The 19,449-nt window shown below is 38.6% G+C and overlaps 1 protein-coding gene across 1 annotated transcript; it reads right to left on the bottom strand.

Annotated features, from left to right (window-relative positions):
• Positions 1-18,335: 18,335 nt before the first annotated feature.
• On the bottom strand, positions 18,336-19,394 carry dctpp1 (dCTP pyrophosphatase 1). The gene has a single exon (XM_015010757.2). The coding sequence runs from the start codon at positions 19,236-19,238 to the stop codon at positions 18,708-18,710; it is 531 nt and encodes a 176-aa protein (XP_014866243.2). The 5' UTR covers positions 19,239-19,394; the 3' UTR covers positions 18,336-18,707.
• Positions 19,395-19,449: the final 55 nt, after the last annotated feature.

Raw genomic sequence — 19,449 nt, forward strand, 5'->3', positions numbered from 1 at the left:
ATGAGCAGCAACATGACATACCAGCTGAAATCCTACTTCCCCAGTCTGGTCACACCTTCCTGCAAATTATACTGCTTATTATCCTTCAGCGCTCTATCACAGCCCCTGAATCAGACGGAATTATGGGAGCGCAGCCTCAGCCGGATGACGGAGCAGCTCCACTGAGATGTGTGACAAGCTCAGAGAGCATAATCTGACTCGCTCTGTCCGTCTCTCTTTCATTCGCTCTGCTTCTTACAATAAATGCTTTTGCCTCTTCCCCCGACAATCTGAGCGAGCCTCAGAAACGTTCCCTTGCTCTTTGTGGCGCGTTTTAATTTTCTCTGACCTCTTTTACTGGCCTTATCTGGTGCAGCCGGAGCTGTTGCGCTGGCGCTCTCATCCAGACTCTCCTCTGCAAAACGAGTGCTTGTTGAAGCTTAGAGACACACGAGACCAAGGACAGTGAAACACAAACACACAGCAGAACACCTCAGTCAGATTCAAAATCGCTTTGAAAATCTTGATCAAAGATTGCACAACAATTCAATTTTGCAGATTAACCTGTTTAACTTGCTTTATTTTTTACTCTTTTTTTGATCCAGTCTTGAAAATTCAATTGATTAAATATGCAGCATTCAATAAACTTTGGAGGAAAACAAAAGACGCCACATCACGCCAAAAAGAAAGTACACCCCGTTTCAGATAAAGATACAAATGAACTGATTCAACCAACATTCAAACGTAGTTCAAACTGTCATCAACGGTAGAAATCTGCAGCAGATTCCTCTCGCTTGTAAATCAACTCTACCTAAACAAGCAGCCTCACAGAGCATCCCCCCGCCCCCGACTCTGCTCCTTCAAACTAGTGGCAGTAGCGATTAGCAAACACCTGGATGAACTGCCGAGCTCATCGTACCATCCGTTTCTCGGCCCAGTGCTCCAAAGAAAACTGGAAACGGCATAACGGAGGGGCTGAAAGAGACAGAGGCCAGTCAAAATTCCTTTAGCTGATGATGTGTCTGCAAAGATCTCTTTGTCTGTCCTTTTTGCAAAAGGGAAAGAACTGGATATTATCCTGTAATTTGAATGAAGTTTTAAATACTGTTGAATGTCTAAGTTTCTGGAGGTTGCATAATATGTGTTTTTTTCATCTGGTCAATGGTGTTTTTAGCATGCTGAAGTCAGAGAGAATGTGTGCTATTTTAAGCTTGAGACGTGACTTTTATACATTAGGTTAAAAGTGACAAATGAGCACGCATCAGGACACTCCAGATGAAATCTTGGCTGACTGGACAAATCTGCTACACATATGACTGGATGGACTGAGTGCTTATATTAATACATTTATATAGTCATCTTTTAAATAAATAAAGATGAAAGGTAAAAATGAGGGGAGTAAAGTTTAAAAAGTAGCCTCATTTGATAATATATACATGATGAACTGAAATAAATATAAATAATTTATGGTTTTTTTTTTAATAAATGAAGATGATGTAACTTAGTGAAGAGACTGATTCACCTAGAATGATGTCAATGTGATAGAAAAAAAAAGAATGTGGAAACTTGAATAAAGAGTAAAATAAATCTAGAAACAAGCTAAAACCTGGTTTAAGTTTCAATATAATCAGTCCAGTTTATTTATAAGGAATAGCTGCACTAAGTTCAGGTTTATCATGTTTTTAAAAAGCTGCATTTTTTTGGTTCAAGGTTCTGTAGAAATTATCAGCTGTCCTGGATGTGGTTGTTCTTCCTTCAGAAGCAAAACTTTCTCACACAGTGATGTTGGGTGAGAATCCACAACAAAGATTCATGGCTAAAAATGATACCAGCAATAAATTCCTAACTTAACGGTACGGAGCTCCATATGGGGACATTTTTTTCTTTTTTGTTCCCTCGCTAAAGTGTTGCATTACCTCACAGTATTAGTCAGTTCTTGTGGGATCTTGGTGGTCTTTCTGCTGTAATATATGGGTTTATTAAAGGTTTTTCCATCTGTGTTATATGATATCTGAAGTTTTGGGGGGGGGGTTTGTTAGGATGCAAATGCACCATAAACCTATGTGGAAAATGCAAAAGCAAAATGGGTCAAATATGTCTCCATCTTTTTCCATTCAGAAACTTTCCATAAGAAGGGAAGAAAGCAAGCAAGAAAAAATACATCCAAACTATTTGGACTATTTCTGAGTCATTTTCACAGGGTAATAAAACCATCTGACAGTTTTAATTGTGTCTTTTTCATGTTGGCAGTCTGAATGGTTAATAAAGAGCCATTTTCATGTGCAGGTCCAACTCAACCTTACACACACACACACAAAAACATGAAAATGCAGTTTAATAGATCCATTTTCAGCCAGTTTCTGCACCAAAGAGTTGAGAATGTAGAAACACGTTTTCACCAAGGCTCTTTAAAAGTGAACATATGTGCCTTTTTTTTTTTTAAAGGTTTTATTGGCTCTAGTGGCATTTATTTGATAGTGAGTTGACAGGAAAGTGGGTAATGAGAGAAGGGGGAAGACATGTGGCAAAGGCTACTAGACTGGGAATTGAACCTGTGACAGCTGCATTGTGTACTAAGGCCTTCATATGTGGGTTGTGCTTAACCCCTGTACCACCACAGCACCTACATGTTCCATTTTAAAATGACATTTGTGGTCGCATACAAAACAGCCCAGGATGTATTTGCTAATTTATTGTGAGGGAATGCAATACTTTTTGTGAGGCGACGCAAAAGAAAAATGTCCCATGACCCCTATGGTGCTCCGTACCGCAACAACCAGTTATGGCACCACCACAAAAAGCCTCTGAATCGGATGGTAGCCTCACAATTAGTAATGGAGTCCATTAAAATCCTCCACTTTTACTGTTTGGTGCCTGTTTCTATTGAGCCACCTCCTTCTAAATCCACGTATTTACATACACATCTCACGTCTGCATGTTTGCTGGAGCCTTATTTTTGTCAGTTACTACCATCAGCTGGTTTGAAAGACGTTGCTTTGATTCGCCCTTAAAAAGCTGCTCAAAGAAGCTCATCCTTCTGTTTGTCGTTGGCTGGGATTTATGTAAAATTGCTTTGCAATTAAGAGACAAAACATCCTGATAGCGTAAAGCAGGAATGTGAAAAGTGGAATTAATCGCAACCTCTCAGAGGAGCGATCCTGCTAATGCATGCACATATGCACATATTTTAGAGTTTTTTTTACAATTTGACTTGCAGAAACATATTCCCCAGCTCTGTGTGACCTGTTACATCAGGGTGGATGCATAATTAGAGCTCCGTCCTTTATGATAAACTATATTTATGATAACTGCAAATCCACTGCTCTGTATTTCGGTGCTTTATAATTAAATTGAATTTATTTATTTTTTGCAACTTTTTTTTAATTCAGACGTTTTTAAAACTGTACAAGTTGGGTCAAACCTTCTGGGCTTCCTCAGTAGTTTCCTGGAGTTTTGGTTGGTTCCTCATGACAGAACCAGAACCAGAACCAGTTCTGTGATGATTAAAAAGGACAAAATGGACAAATCACGACTGCAGAGCTACAGGCTGATGTCCAACCTCACATAATATAATTTGCAAAACTGCAATAGAAACATTTCACCATAAATTTGGGTATTCAGTGTTAAACCATCCAGAAATGAGATGTTGCACTTCATTACTGGAGATCCCAATATACATGATTATTGATGCTTTATCATTCGGTGTTGTTTTTCTTCCTTACAGATAAATTGAGTTCCAACAGGAGTGTAAAAGGCTGAATAAGGGAGACGCTGAGCAGCTGCTCGACCTCTTTGCCAAATGTGATAATAAAGCTGTTGAGTCTCACCTCATGGAAGAGCTCAAAGAAAGTTGCAGCAGAAACAAACAAACAAAAAACATTTCCAAATTTTCCTAAACCTTTTTCAAGATGCTTTATCAAGAGTTTTGCTTTAACAGCAGCAGAGCTGAAGAACAGAGCAGCTCTCATTTTCTAAATATATACGCATATATTCAGCTCTGCTGTGGAAAATAGAAATGAGGTAAAAACGCAGAGGATAAAGAATGAAGGAAAGGCGTGCAGGTTGCAGGTTCTTGCTGCTTTTCGCCGCAATTTGTTTATCAGTGGGAGAAAGAGTCTGCTCTTCAGTCACAGCTGTGTCTTTGTTCAGCTGTGGGAACGGACCGATCTGCTGCTGCAGGTTCTCAATAGATGAACTTTGCCCCCTACCATTCCCTAAGTGGGCTCACCAGCAAACAAGTCTGCTTCTCTCATCTTGTTTTCCCCACATGTCTTTCACAGACACACAAAAACTTTACAAACAGTTTTTGTTGCTTCCTCCTGTTTCCTTATACTCACCTTTTTGTCCCTCCTTGTGCCTCTTACTCTGAATGTTTTCCTCTCAGAGCTGCACACAAAATTATCAGCAGAAGGAATGAGAAGGAAACTAATGAGCGCAGTAACAAGTCTTGTCTTCTGCAGCTCTGCACAGAGATTCATAGAAGTTTTAAGCATCTGAACCGCCACAAAAACTTTTCATTATCTTTTTTTAAATTCTGCTGGTGTCATGTAAACACAGACCAGACTGTATGACTCTGAAATCTTAGCTTTGGACCACCACACCTCAACAATCAGAAGTTTAGTGATGAATTGTTTGTGGAGTACTGAGGAATAAAGGCGAGGTCAAAACAAAATCTTGAAAGGGCAGACAATAACTACGTTTCCATTCAACACAAAAATGCACAAATTGAAATTATGAAAATTAATTTGCTCAATGGAAACATATCAATTTTGAAAACATTCGCATTTTTCGATAAAAAGTTTTTTTTGCTAGGATGAAGTGGTTTTCCAGCCATACTGATATATAATAAGTTTTTCACATCACATGAGTCACATGATGAGCCAGATGTAACTCCTGGTAAAAATGATAGAGGAGAAGAGAAGTAGAAAGTTAGTTTTTTTTTTTTGTTTCTTTGTTTGTTTGTTTTTTATTCATCTGGCTCCTCCAGATCTCTCTCAGCATCACACAGTTCATAAAAGTTTTGTTTCATTCCAACATGTTGAATCCATAACTCTTCTGGAAAACGACCAACTATAATTTCCCCAAACTCCTTCATGTAGCCGCTCCCAAGTAGGCGGGGCTTGCTGCTCAAACATCTCCTCTGATTGCCTGATAGGTGATGAGTATTAGCGCCACAGCTGAGTTATGAGTCTATAACTCAGCTGTATATAACTCATATATAATATGAGTATATAACTCATCATATAGCAGCTTACCCCCATCATGCCATGATTTGTGACTTATCTAACAAACAAGCTTATTCATGTGTAATTTGAATTTTATTTCTCTTTTAATGGAAATGACGCAATTGCGAATTTTTTTTTTTTCAACATTAGGATATCATAGACAAAGTTTAGTGCTCATTTGTAATAGAAATTCGACTTTTGAAGAGCATCTTAAAAGTGTAAAAAGAAGTTACTATAGGTGTTTGTGTTTGGACATTTGGGTTTTCCCATGCTAGTTTATTTCCTTTTAGTTTCTTAGTTTGTTGATGTGTTCTGTTTGTTTTTTCTGTTTCTGTTGGATCTGTTCCTACAGCCTTTAAATCTTAGTTCAGCTCTGGTTCTGTTCACTAATCTCCATCCTTCAGTTTTGCTGCTTCCATCCTGACACAGCTGTTCCACATCTCCTCTGATTGGTTCGTCTTCATCCTCCACCCCTGTCTCTGTATTTCAGTCACTTTTTTTGGATTCTTCTGTTTCACTGGTTGCTTTTAATATCCTGTGATTCCACCCCTCCTATTTTATTACAAAAGTATTCTGTTCTTCATCCATTTGTTTCACCACGTGGGTCCTTTAGCAGCCAAATAATGAAAGAAATAAAACTTTCAATTGCAGAATAAACAAGTTTTTTTTTAAAAGACACTTAAAAGTGAAACTTTAGTCCTTAATTTTTTGGTCCAACAACCAAGAGCTCTGCTCTCTGTTTAAAAAATAAATAGCTGTCTAAGAGAGTAATTAACTATCTAAAGTTATAATCCAGCCAGACTCTGAAGTAAAGAAACAGAGCTTTTTATTACACGCTCATAAAAGTTACTTTAATTCTGCTCCTCTATAAAGAAATGAAGCGCTCAAAGGTGTAAAAAATAATGAAAAAGAGGAAAAGAAGAAAACGATTCATTATATTTGTAAGAAAATAAATGGGCATGCTCTGATGCCTCATCATAATGCATCTCTGAAGGCATGACCATATCTAATAAAATAAAAAAATTAAAGTCTGCAACCATCTCAGTAACAATAAAAACTGCAGTTATAGCCTAACACAATATTTTCTTTTCTTATTAAAGCATTTGTTAATTGAACTGAACTGATCCAGTCGACTGCCCTCTCTGTCCTCACAGCTGGGACTCCCAGGATATTTTCTGTCTGTGATCCAGAGCGTTTGTCTGTGTGAAAGGTCTCTGTGCATCAGCAGTTTCTGAAACACTGACCTCCCTGGTTCCAGACACCAGGCCCTGCTCCAGTCTGCTGGGTCGGACTTCAGGAAGGAGACCAGGCTAAATCTAGAAGCCTAAATTGACGCTGCCCTGTGATTGGATGATGTGTGAATGCTATTTAAAGTGAGTTTATACGCTACTTTTTCATTAAATGACTTTCACAACACTAGCTTTACATATACTACGTATTTCATCCCAGTTTAAGTCTATTTTATCTTAGCTATTACCTATCGTTTTATCAGCTAGTCTAGCTAAACCATCACCAATCTTTTGACCTTCCTTTATGTTGAATATTTCCTATGATTAAAAATACTCCAATTATCTTTAATTTAATTGCACATTATTTTTCCCTCGTTTCATTTATTTTGGTATATGAGATTTTCATAGACAATTAATCAGTGTTATGATATATGACAGATTATTATTCATCATAAAACAGAAATAATTTCCTGTCAGCTGATATTATTTACAGTGGAGTAATATTTTCAAAAATCAGTGTGTTCAGTGATACCAGGTAGTGGTTGTTGGGGATGCAGCGATCCACTTTTTTCACTTTCGATACCGATACCAATACCGATACCGATATCTGATGTTTAGCATCAGCCATTACCGATTCAATATGGAAAGACAGAGCTGAATTTGTTTGAGACATTTATTTGTTAAACACAGACATAAATGTACTCAATTACTGATTTATTTGCTAATTCTATACCAGTAAAGCACACGTAAATACACCAACACCTTCACAAGCTTGGTCAAACGTAAAAAACCACAACTTTAATTTGTTCAGTTGAACAACCAATGGAAACTAAATCTTAAAGCATGGCGTCACTCAGAGCTCAAAGCATAGAATTAGACTGAATAGATCTGCCCTTGTGGATCAGACACTGTCACTGACACTGGAGCTAGAATTTGTTTCAGTATTGGGACCCATACAGACATTATTATCGGTGCATCACTAGTATTTAAATTCCTTGCTAGACAAGGTAAGGTTATGTAAATACTTTGCAGAAACCCACTTAAAAAAATTCTCCTGTCCCTTTAACTCAAGGAAATGAGATCCATCCAAAGTTTTCTGCAGCGACCAGGCAGTGACAGAGTTCCCAGCAGGTGTGGCTCATGCTACAGTGAAACACGCAGCTTAAGAGTCGGCTGAGCAGGAGGTAGGTGGCGTTCTAACGAGGACTCATCTGTATTCTGGCTCTGCTCCCTAAAACACAAGAAGGGGGTGGCGGGGGGGTTCACACACAGACCATCAGCCCCAGCTGCTGCTCATGGAGCTTTCAGAAACCCCTAAAGGAAAACTCTGCTGCCGAGGAAAACCAGGTGGTGTGAGGACTTCTGGGCTAGAAAGCCTCCCAGAAATTCAACTCACCATGACCAAAAAGCTTTTATCCTCAATATCCTCTTCTGGTTAACAGTCACTTCTAATGGAATATATGAAAAAAAAAAAAAAGTATATTAATCATTGCCGGCACTGAGTATTCTGTGGAGCCACATTAAATCAGGTGTGGACATTTTCATCTCATTTAAAATGGACAGTTCAGCAATGTCTCAAACTCTTTGAAGGGAAACAGAACAGTTAGGCTCAGCAGCTGGCACCGCTTAATGCTGCCACAGGTAAACACTTCAAACATGACCTACAGGCTGAGTTTCTCTATCCAGAGAGAGAGAGAGACAGAGAGAGAGAGAGAAAGCGCCATGGTTACAATACATACATACCGAGACAACCGTGCAATTTTTCGTAACAATTAAAGAATTGAGAATGAAGATATTTTATTCTTCACGTGTTTCTGAAACTTATAGAATCACAATCTATGTTTCCCCTGTCAATTCTGTTTACCTTGAATTATGTCTACATGCGCCTAATTAGCAACAACAAAACTATGAAACACAACACCTGGACTTCACTTCGTCATACCACTAGAAGACATTTTAATGAGTGCCTCTGCATGTTTGACAACCCTGTTATAATTAGTTTTATCGCTGATGGTGGTTGAAGAAAAGAGAAAAAATACATTTTAAGTCATATTCATGCTCTCACAGCTGAGGCAAATGCTACTGAAACTGAAACCTAAAGGAAAACCAGACAGTTTAGTCCATGTTCCCAAAGTAAGCATTTTTATCAAAACCTTAAAGCTGCAGTATGTAACATTTATATAAAAAAAGCTTTTTATCCTTATTTATTAATAACAGTATAACATGAAACAGAGCTGTTCCATGTTAGCACCTCCTCCCAGTGCTACTGTTACAGTCTGCAAAAATGCACCCAGTCAAAAACAACCAATCGGAGCCAGAAGGAGGGTCTTAGCGCTGTCAATCAACCTTCTATGCTGCTCAATGTGTTAATGGTGGACAAACAACTTACCACTACAGGAATATCATCGGTGGCTATGCTAGCTAGCATTAACATTTGTGGTGGGCTTTTTTGTGGTGAACCAGCAGTAGCTTAGCAACGAGCAAGGGAGAGGTGGTGAGCATGAGAGTGATTGACAGCACTAAGACCCTCCTTCTGGCTCTGATTGGTTGTTTCTGATGTAGTGGTGTATTTCTGTAGTTAGTACTGGGAGCACTGGGAGAAACCAGAGGAGCTGGATTCTTTTGTTGTTATTTTTTACAGATTATCCACCTTCCGTCTTATATTATCACAACTTTATAATAATTTTAACAAATACTGTATGTTTAAAAAAAAACAACCCATATTTTTTAATAAAAGTTACTCACTACAGTCTTAAGGGTCTTTTCATGCTTGAAATCCAATTGCAGGTGCTACTGGAGATGTCAGTGTTTCAGGGCTAACAGTTCTGAGTTTAAACTAGTTTACTATGCACTTTCAAGACAGTTTATACTAGTTCTGATCAATCTGGCTGTGCAAGGAGGAATTCTAGACTGTCAGGAACTGATAACCTGCCTGAAGACCAGCGTTGCCACAGTTACCTTGAAAAAAATACTGCAGTCTCCTGCATGTCACTCCAAATGAACATCCGGTGGTGGAAACTCCACCAGCCCAAAAATAAAAAAAATAAAAAAAACTCCTCATTGTTAAACATGTCTTGTACAGCAAAAAAATAATTTTGAAACCACCATCATTTACCAAATTATCTGGCTAAATGCAAAACAAAGCAGCATATTGACGCAAATGTTATTATAATTTTACAATACAGCCATTCGCTGGGATCTGTACATGAATTATTCATGAGGCTGTACTTTGGCTGCCTAAAGTCCAGGCTCCAAACAAGCCAATTAAACAGAAAAAAAAAAAAAAAAAAATTCATGGCTCTTCAGTTTGAGCAAGTAAAGTAAAAATACAAAGTTTAAAATGCTCGTTGTATCAGTGATGCTCAGACTAGCTGAGAGTCACTGGGAATGTCTGCTGTATCACCTGCACTCTTATGAACTTGGTCAGCCTCCTTCTCTCTAAGTGGAAGTGAGTCACTTCTCTATTTTTATCCCCATGAAGAAGGAGGAACCCCACCAGCTTCAGGAGGCTGTGCTGCTCAGGACGCATCGCGCAGGAAGAAGAGGGAGAGAAAGGGCTCCTCCCTGTGGCAAGGCTCCAGCTGTCCATTTCAAGGAGACGGTGAAAGACTTCTCCATAGCAACAGTCCAACATAGCAACGGTATAGATGACTTCGGGGTGCCACTCAGGGTGTGTCTTGTGGTGCGCGAGCTCAAACACACAGAAGGCGTTTTAAGAGATGGTAATTGTTAAAGGTTACTTTGTGACAAGGTAAAGTGCCTGTGAAGTAAAAATGATGGCGCCTGTTTCTGAGTCACACCGGGCCATGCCTGTCAAGTTTTGGATACAGGAAATGTCGCCGTCCGGTGGTACTGTCAAAGGGGGGATGGTGGGGAGAACACCGTAAATGAGGGTATATACTACCGTAACAAGTGGAGAATGACGTAACTGACGTGAGAAAGGAGGGGGCACAATACGGGATAATTTCGGGGAAAATAATACAGGAGGACTGCGGGAAAGCGGGGTAAAAAAACGGTAGTTTCCAAGTCAAAACGGGAGAGTTGACAGGTATCCCGCCAGGCAGAGGGCCGAAACCTGAGAGCAGAAAGCTCTTCCTTCAAGCGTTCAAAGGCCCCACATTGGAATAACAAAACCTCTTATTCGTTCTGGCCAGGATCACCTCAACCAAGGAGTTTCACTCTTCATTTACACTTTTCCCCATCATATACATCCAAGGCGCAATGAATCATTTAAGGAGCAGAGCTTGAAATGAGAGCAGACAGGATAGAAGGCTTTCCTTATAGATTGACGTTGTAACAGGCAGCTGAAGTCCAATTTCACCCCAACAATGTGACCCTTTGATTATGACATGCAGTGGATTCTGGGAGTCTCCGGTTACTGTCCATCACAACTGCACCGCTGAGCCGAGCTGAGTCGAGCATCCTGGGACTGGAAATGAAGGGAAATGAGAAAAATGATCAAGGTAAACGGCGGCAGACCAGCACTTACCCAAAAACAACAGTAGATCACTGTCACTCCAGACTATGGGTACGGGTTGTGTGTGTATTTTACCTTTCAGCTCTTCTTTTTCTTTATCTGTAATTTGAGTCAAAAGGGCAACTATCATCTACTAGTTATTAGTTTAAAAGTCTTAAAATATATTCTCTATGTAGGGAGCAGCGGCCAAAAGAAAACCACTTAATAAAAATAAAGCATTAAGATGTTGTGATTTATAAACTAACAGAAGTATTTTAAAATCTATTCTCTGCAGTCTAAAGTGTATGGACTTTAGAACCAAAACAATAATCCTGCTTCTTCATGACACCTTGATTCATCAAGTAGTGTTATTTTAGTTCTAAATGGCATATGAACAGCATTTAATTACAGCTTTGAAAATAGCCATAGGGATGCACAATATATTGGCATCAACCCATGGCTGTCACAAAGTATCAGCCATGGGGTTTTTAACCATATTGGTCCAATCAGTCAAATTGACCCGATATTGATAGCTAATATTTTTTTCCATCTTACTGATGTTTGTGTGTGTTTTTCAGGAGGAACATATATGTTTGGTTGTGTGAGTGATAGTGATGCAGTTACTGAATCAGTCAATCAGTGCTGTGGTCGTCTCCAAAGGTAATCATGGTCCACGACTTTATGCTGGATTTTACTCACTTCATCTCTTTAGAGAGCTTTTCAGGGTTATAATGCTGTTTGGTTTTTCATTACAGTTTAGTTTTACTTTGTGACTTTTTGCTTGCTTAATTTAGTTAGTTTTAATGCTTTTTAGAATGTTTTTGTTAGTTAAGTATTGTTTAGTTTTAGTGCAGTTTTTATTAGTTGTTGTAGTTTTAATGTTTCAGGTTAATTTTTAGGTGCAGAATTCAAAAAGGTCAAAGTGTAGTTTTGTTATTATGTGTAAATTGACTGGGTTTCAGCATGTTTTAGTACAATATAGTTCCAGTTAGTTATAGTTTTTTCTCATTAATTACAGTTTTTATTTATTTCAGTTAAACAGTTTTTTTCAATTTTAGTTTTCATTATTTCATTCATTCTCATTAACTAGTAACCTTGATGCTTCTCAGAATCTGAGAATTTCTGAAAAGAAGGAACATTTTTCGCTCTTTAATTTACAGTGAAGTTGTGCCTCCTTCTGTTTCTCCTAATTCCAAAACGCCTGACAGAGACACACATCCTCACTCTTTACTTGTCATTTAATGGAGTAACATTCTGAACATTTCATCTTTACAAACTAAACAAAAACAAAAAAAAATCTTTACTCAGCAATTAATTTAGAAAACATCAGACTACAATTTATTTAAGCCTTCGTGGGGTGTGTTCTCTAAAAGCAGAATATTAATGATTGGTGATTAACATTTGTGAATATTAGCATTAAATATGAACCATCAGTGTAAAATCCAGCCAGAAGGATTAGGAACTTCTCCCCACCGAGACTCAATGAATCATTTAAAATGTGGATTTTAAATGAACTCAGATGGAGAATCATTTCTGTTAAATATCACTGGGTTGCAGGGAAACTTTGGACATTATGCAGCTGCAGATAATTTCCCCTCTGTTAGGTGATGCTGAACATCTTGAATTGCACTTTTTACTTGCTGATGGCAGCAATAAAGTCAGTTCTGAAATGGAACATTAGGGACTCTTTCTTGTCTGTGCAGGCATTCGGTGGAAATCAACATTAGTCCATCAGCTCCACATTTGTGAGCCGGGTGGATGTGTAATGTGGAAACAAGTGTCGGAGATGGAGCTGGTGGGGGTGAAGATGTGAAGCGTTTTATTGGGGGGTGGGGAGGTGACCAAAACAGACGGGATCGGAAACGAGCAAATCAGCCAGACAGCTCAGGTTAAGGACATCACAGACATAATTAGAGAGGCGAGGCTGGGAGACGGAGATAATGATAAAGAAAAGAGGTTTATATAGCCTGGAAAAACTGACGCGGTTAAATGAGTCAAGCCAATATTTAAAATGTGTAATCTTTAACACAGAAAAGAAACTAATAAAACTAATCTTAAAGTATGTAACTTTTATAGAAAAAAAATGGGGGGTTTTTGGGCATATTTGTTAAAACTCACTATGTCGTGACAGTTTAATATGAGATAGGTAGTGTATTTTCTGTGCCTTCTCCCTGTGGACGTCATGTAATCTGAACAAATACACCGCTCAGACAGAAACAACCAATCAGAACTAGAAGGAGGGACTTAGTGCTGTCAATCACCCTCATGTAAGCGTTGATCACAGTTCTCTGCTATGCCTTGGTTAATCAATATTATATAAACTTCCCCCACCATTTCAACTTTGTGAAAAAAACGACCAGATCGCACACAGATCCTGCTCTTCATCACTGTCACATGCATAAATACCACATGACTCCCCCTTAAAAAAATTTGGTATATTTCCAGGCACTTAGTGTCATTTTATAGCACAATGAAGTTACTATGTTACCTTCAGTAGTTATAAAAATGCTGTATGTATCAAAAATCACTTTGATTTAACACCTTAAAATTGAGCCTCTGTGTCTTTAAGAAGCTTTAACTCTTTCTGACTCTGATTTTAGCTGAATGGTTGCCACGGGAGATTAAAAGGTTTCTCAAACATGCATAAAAGAATCGCTCCAATGGCAGATTCTTATTACTTATCACTGCGACAATGCAGGTATGTTTTTGATGATGGGACAATAACATTATAATAAGATGTAAAGCTCAAAACAGTCAAGTTTAAATAACGCTGTCCCTATAAAAAATGGCTGATCCTGATGTAAATGTTGACAGAGCATCCATCCTTACTGCAGATATTTGGAATGTGAAACAAATCAAATCATTTCTGTGTGTTTATGCAGTTTCTCAGGTATACTTTTCCACTGTGTTCTCGTTTTTTTAATCCATATTCTCTGGTAAACTGTCAGTACCATTAACCAAATACCAAATAGATTTTTTGAAGCAGACCTGTCCAGAGTGACCCCGCCTCTCGCCCAGAACGTTAGCTGGAGATGTGCACCAGCATCCCTGCCGACCCCACTAAGGGACAAGGGTGTAAAGAAAATGAATGAATGAATGGATGAATGGATGGATGGATGGATGGATGGATGGATGGATGGATGGATGGATGGATGGATGGATGGATGGATGGATGGATGGATGGATGGATGGATGGATGGATGGATGGATGGATGGATGGATGGATGGATGGATGGATGGATGGATGGATTTTTTGAAGCATACATTCTTCACACAGGTGTCTGTAGGCTTAACTGAAGACTTTTTTTTAGTTTTTTTTTTTATGAAGATTCAAATAAATAATTCCAACATTAACATTTGAATTACGCTGCACAAACCGTGTATCTATTGTCTCCATCACAGCTGTCACTGACTGCTAATTATGGGACATACGACTTGATAAATGGCTCAGACAACACCTGAGCCATATTTTATGCATGAGCACAAACTGAAATGGTTAGCTGCTGCAAGAGAGTTACTACTGTAACATCTTACCTTCAAGAGACGCATAAAAACAAAAGACAGTTCACAAAAAAAGCCCCTAATGCCTCCCATCCATTTGGTGAATTGAGGATGTGTGATTGTTTCTGGCATAATTTCTGTCCATTAGCATGAAGAGCTCCCTCATGTTCCTGTGGATGTGTACATGTTGGATGTGATGTGAAGCGCTGCTGCTGGATAACCTCTTTGTTTGAGACCTGACAGCTCCCAGCGCCAGATGCAGATAGTGACAGCAGGAAGAGGAAAAAGGAAGCCAGAGCTTTTCCACGCAAACAATAAATGTGCTCACTTGAAGTGAAAATGTCTCTTTGAAAGCTAATCGGTTTGAGGTCGAGAAACTCAACAGAGCATGCCTTTGGAAGTCAAATCAAGCAACCGCAGGCCTGATGGTATCGCGTTCTCTGAACATTATCAAGCAGAAGTAAAATCTAAGGAACCTCAATTTAATTATGCCCTTGGAGTCGCAGCGTCAAGCCGTCTGTCTTTCTGAAAACATGAAAATGCGACGGGACCGAAGCTGTCTTAACTCTCTTTCAGCGAATAGATTTGATTAAATGTGGAAGTAGGGATCAGTAAAATCATTCGCAGTGAAACACGAGCCTGGTCTTCAAACTAACAGAAGTACGGTTCGTTCTTTCAGGGAATGGAAACGAAAGAGGTTCTGAAGCCATTTGCAATTCTGCTTACAATGTTTGGTGGGATTGAACAAATTCTAATGATCAGATCTGACTTTAAGAAATACAGTCATTACGACTCGTCTCCCAGTCTGCTTCCTGTTTGCCTGCTCTGCTCTGCTCTCAGGTTGCTTGTGTGGATTCACAACTGTTTCCTCTTAATTGGTAAAAAAAGAAAAAAAGTGCACATTTTTAAGTATGTACTCATTAAATATGTACATTATTTAGTGTACATATTTAATGAGTGTACATTAATTAATGTACACTATTTTATTTTGCATGAGAGGAAATTAAATTTAATATTATCAGTATTGTTTAAATGTATTAGTAAAAGCTAGGCTTTTACTAATAAATTTTTTACTAAAAGCTAAGCTTTTACTAGGCCATTTTAAAACCTTTAGACTTATTTTCTCTGGTTTCTGTAAAAAACATGTTTTATTAGGTATTAACAAAACGTGTGTGTCTAGTTTTTGCATGTTTTACTAATATGGGACCTCATAAATGCTTGGCAATCAGACAAGTTTTAATTTGCACTCAACTTAAAACTAAAAATCATTTGCAGTATTATATAAAATCAACTTTTTTTTAGCTTTACACTATCTCATCAAAAACATTCCTGGAGTACTGCTTTGATTATTTCATGCATGTTTGAGAAATCCTGTAATTTCCCATGGCAACCATTCAGTTGTGCAAAACGTTTGGGTGGACCTAGCCCCGCCTTCATGGACAAAGCTCCTCCTCAGAGCTGCAGTTGTGATGACTTCCTGAAGGCAGAGATTCAGAAAGAGCAGGTTTTAAACAGACAGGCTCAATTTCAAGGCGTTAAATTAGAAAGTTAAATCGAATTTGATATATACAGCATTTTTTTGTCAATTGAATGTACCATGTGCTATAAAATGCCACTAAATGCCTTGAAAATACAAAATACTGCCCCTAAAAGAGAGGGAGGAAAGGAGGAATCAGATTATAAAACAATAAATACAACAAACCTGATGGACGGATGGACTGAGACAGCCTGAATTTGACTCTACTTCATTATCAAAGAGCAGCTGTAAAATTAGCGGTCACAGTGTCGTGTTTTATAAGAACTACCTCTAAGTGTTGTCTTAGTTTTTATCCTTTAAGATGTGAGAGATATTGCTGAGGCTTGATGGGAGTTCTTCTGTCTTTGTTCTGCTTCTGTTTCGAAGGCATTAAAAGAAAGGTTTTCTGTGATTTCCCTTTGCTGTGGTGAGAAATGCCTTCACAAATTACATCAGCAAAGGAAAAGTTTAGAAATCCAAGCTCTTGGATTCCTGCCACAAAGATTTCTCATTCTAGCTGTGAAAAGCTCTGAAGCATCTTTTTAAATAAAAAGCTGTTTACTTTGAAGTCAGGCTGGGCTCAAACACTGCGGCATCTCAGGGATGCGTGACGGCTCTCCTTGATGGATTACTGATGATGACTCACGTGTGACTACCAGGATCTCCAGATGAGGGCAGTGTTTGAGACTCAAATCTGATCAAATTAATTTAAAAGGGGTGGGGGAGAGAATCCCATTGTAAACGAGTTTTGCATTTCAAACGTTTGATGATAGAAATATTCAGCTGACATGAAAGACGAGGTTCCATTATTATTTCATTTTATTTCTTGGACAAGATCCTCTAAATCAAGTTATTGGTTATCTAAAAACTTTTCCAAGTATAACAAAATAATTTTATTACACTCTGCATGGAATGAAAGAAAAAAAAAAAACAGTGTTTGCATTGAAAGCAGAAGACCACATCATAAATCACAGCAGGTGCACGCTGCTATGTCACAAGCCCAGAAAGAATTCATGCTTAAAAATGTCTTTGAACTTAGTTTGAAAAATATAAATTTTTTATGACCAAAGTTTTAAGACCAGCAGTACCACAGCTATCTGTTCACTCAGCTGCTTTAGTTTTGATGGTGGCAGTTTGGACTGAGCCCATGCAGCTCTGAAGGAGAGATCAGATAAAACGCAGTTCAATGCAAATATGATAAAAGCTAAAGCAGCTGAAACTTTTATAAAAATGTATATTTTTTACGTATTTGTTGACACTGTCACTATGTCCCAACAGTACAGTATAAAACAAATAATCTGTGGGGAAAGAAATCGAGCTCCTCTGTTGCTAACTAAAAACTGCCAATTAGAGCCAAGAGGCGGGTCATAGCGCTGTCAATCACTTCTGTATTCCTCCTCTTGCTCTCTGCTATGCTGCAGCTAGCAGAGCCTGTTGTGAATGCTAAGGCCGGTGAGCATAGCCAAACAGTTTGTCCTAAACAGTAAGTTCTTTAGAATAAATGTGGAAGGGTAATAATAATAGATTTATATATTTGCAAGACTTTTTCATTCCTCTTCCAAAATTTTTTTGTATTTAAAATGTTTTGAGAGTAAAATGGAACCAAAGTAACATTTTTCGTGCACAAAATTTTTAGATCAGCACAATTTGATCTTATTGCACTTCACAGAAATGTAGAAACTATCATTTATTTTCTATTTATATCACTAAAAATTCTTTATAATTTCAAAATTAATATTAACTCTTCATATATAGAACATTGAAGAACACACTGGGTTGTTGTTGAAGGACTAGCATAATTTTAAAAAAGTATGATAAATAATCTACCTCCAAACTGGATCTGAGTCACTTTCTTTAAAACCGTCAATAATTGAAAAATTAGGTCAACATTTTTCATAACTGCAGTAACTTTGCCTTTTGACAACTTTTAATATCTGACAATTTACAGATATTTTAAATATAACCTTTAATGAACAAACTGATATTTTCTCCAAGATATTAATTGTATCACATTTTCTTCATTTTAAAAATAGTTCTGTTCTTTTTCTAAAACTTAACTGCAGAATTAAACCATTGACAGGATGAATAGTTGCAAAAGGACAAGTATTATGTTTAAATAGCTAAATAAATTAATTTAAAATGGATTTTAAATCCATAAAATCTATTTCATTCAGCTACAAATTAAAGAACCCTGTCAAACATAATTCAAAATTCTTTCAAATTAAAATTGACATTTGACTCAAACAGATTAGAAAAAGATGTTAAAATGTCCCTCAACTATGTCTGAAACTTTTGCTGAATAGAACTGGACATTTCATCATTTATAAATGTCATTTTACTCCACATTCAGCCTCCTGACTAGGGAATGAAGTAAAAAAATCCAAGTAACTCAACAGGTTTAAGGTTATGTTAGAAACACAGAACACAGCTCAGATTTTAAAATACTTTTTTACTATTTTAAAGTAAAAAAAAAAAAAAAAAGCAAAAAGAAAAGAAAACTGATTTGGACAAAAATGTTTACAAAAAAATACATAGTTAAAAACAAAAATGATCCAATCCCTCTCAATGTTTCCGTGTTATGGTGGACAGTGTTATTCAGACTGCCACCTTTGAACTGAAATCTTAAAGCTCCTGAACTGGGACTTCAGGGAGAAACATCTTCTTCCCTGAAACTCTGAGTCTCTAACAGCGGAACCAGAACCCAGAAGAGCTGGGCTCTTATAGCAGACATGTGTCCAGTGAGTCTCTGGAAATAAGACGTTAAGTTTTATTTACCCTATTCACCCCCCACCCCCAAGCTCTCAGTCCTTGTACTCTGTGTATTTCTTGGCCGAGCCGTGCACCTTGCTGGCGGGATATTTGAGTCGGTTCAGCGCCATCTTGCGCAGCACCGCTTGGGGAAGGTCCACGCGGCACTTCTCGGCCAGCTCCACCAGATAGATGAGTACGTCGCTCAGCTCGTGCGCCAGCTGCTCCCGCTCGGACTCGGTCCAGTCCGGCAGACCCTCCGCCACCTCTCCCCGCCACTGGAAGAGTTCCGCCACCTCGCCCACCTCCCCGACCATGGCCAGGAGCAGATTGCGGGGCTGGTGGAACTTATTCCAGTCGCGCTCGTCCGTGAAGTCGGCCTGCATCCTGCGGATGTCCTCCATGCTGGGCTCCGGGCTGAAGGTGAACTTCTGCGGGCTGACCGCTGCTGCTGCTCCATTGGAACGGGACTCAGCCTCCGAGACTCCTGCGTCCCCCGCTGAGGGCTCCTCCCGGCACCCGTTTGAGAACACGACCATGTCGTCTTTCAGTTCTCTTGAGTCTTTTCCGCTTCTCGCCATCATGTTTTAAGAGCTTGGATTCGTTTCGGTGCCTGAAAATAATCTTATAATGGCTGTAAACAACCCGTTCCTAATATTTCCAGCAGGTGAAGAAGTCCCGCCAGTCGGTATAGCGGAAATGACGCGTTGTGAACGGAAGCTAGGGCTCGTTTAAAGCTCCCCCTTTAGCTGGTGGGGCTTGTAGTATTAAGGCACCAGCATCGCTCTGTTTAAC

Source organism: Poecilia mexicana, unplaced genomic scaffold, assembly GCF_051168715.1.
Source record: "Poecilia mexicana isolate PSO_F unplaced genomic scaffold, ASM5116871v1 scaffold_2, whole genome shotgun sequence".
Classification (NCBI taxonomy): domain Eukaryota; kingdom Metazoa; phylum Chordata; class Actinopteri; order Cyprinodontiformes; family Poeciliidae; genus Poecilia; species Poecilia mexicana.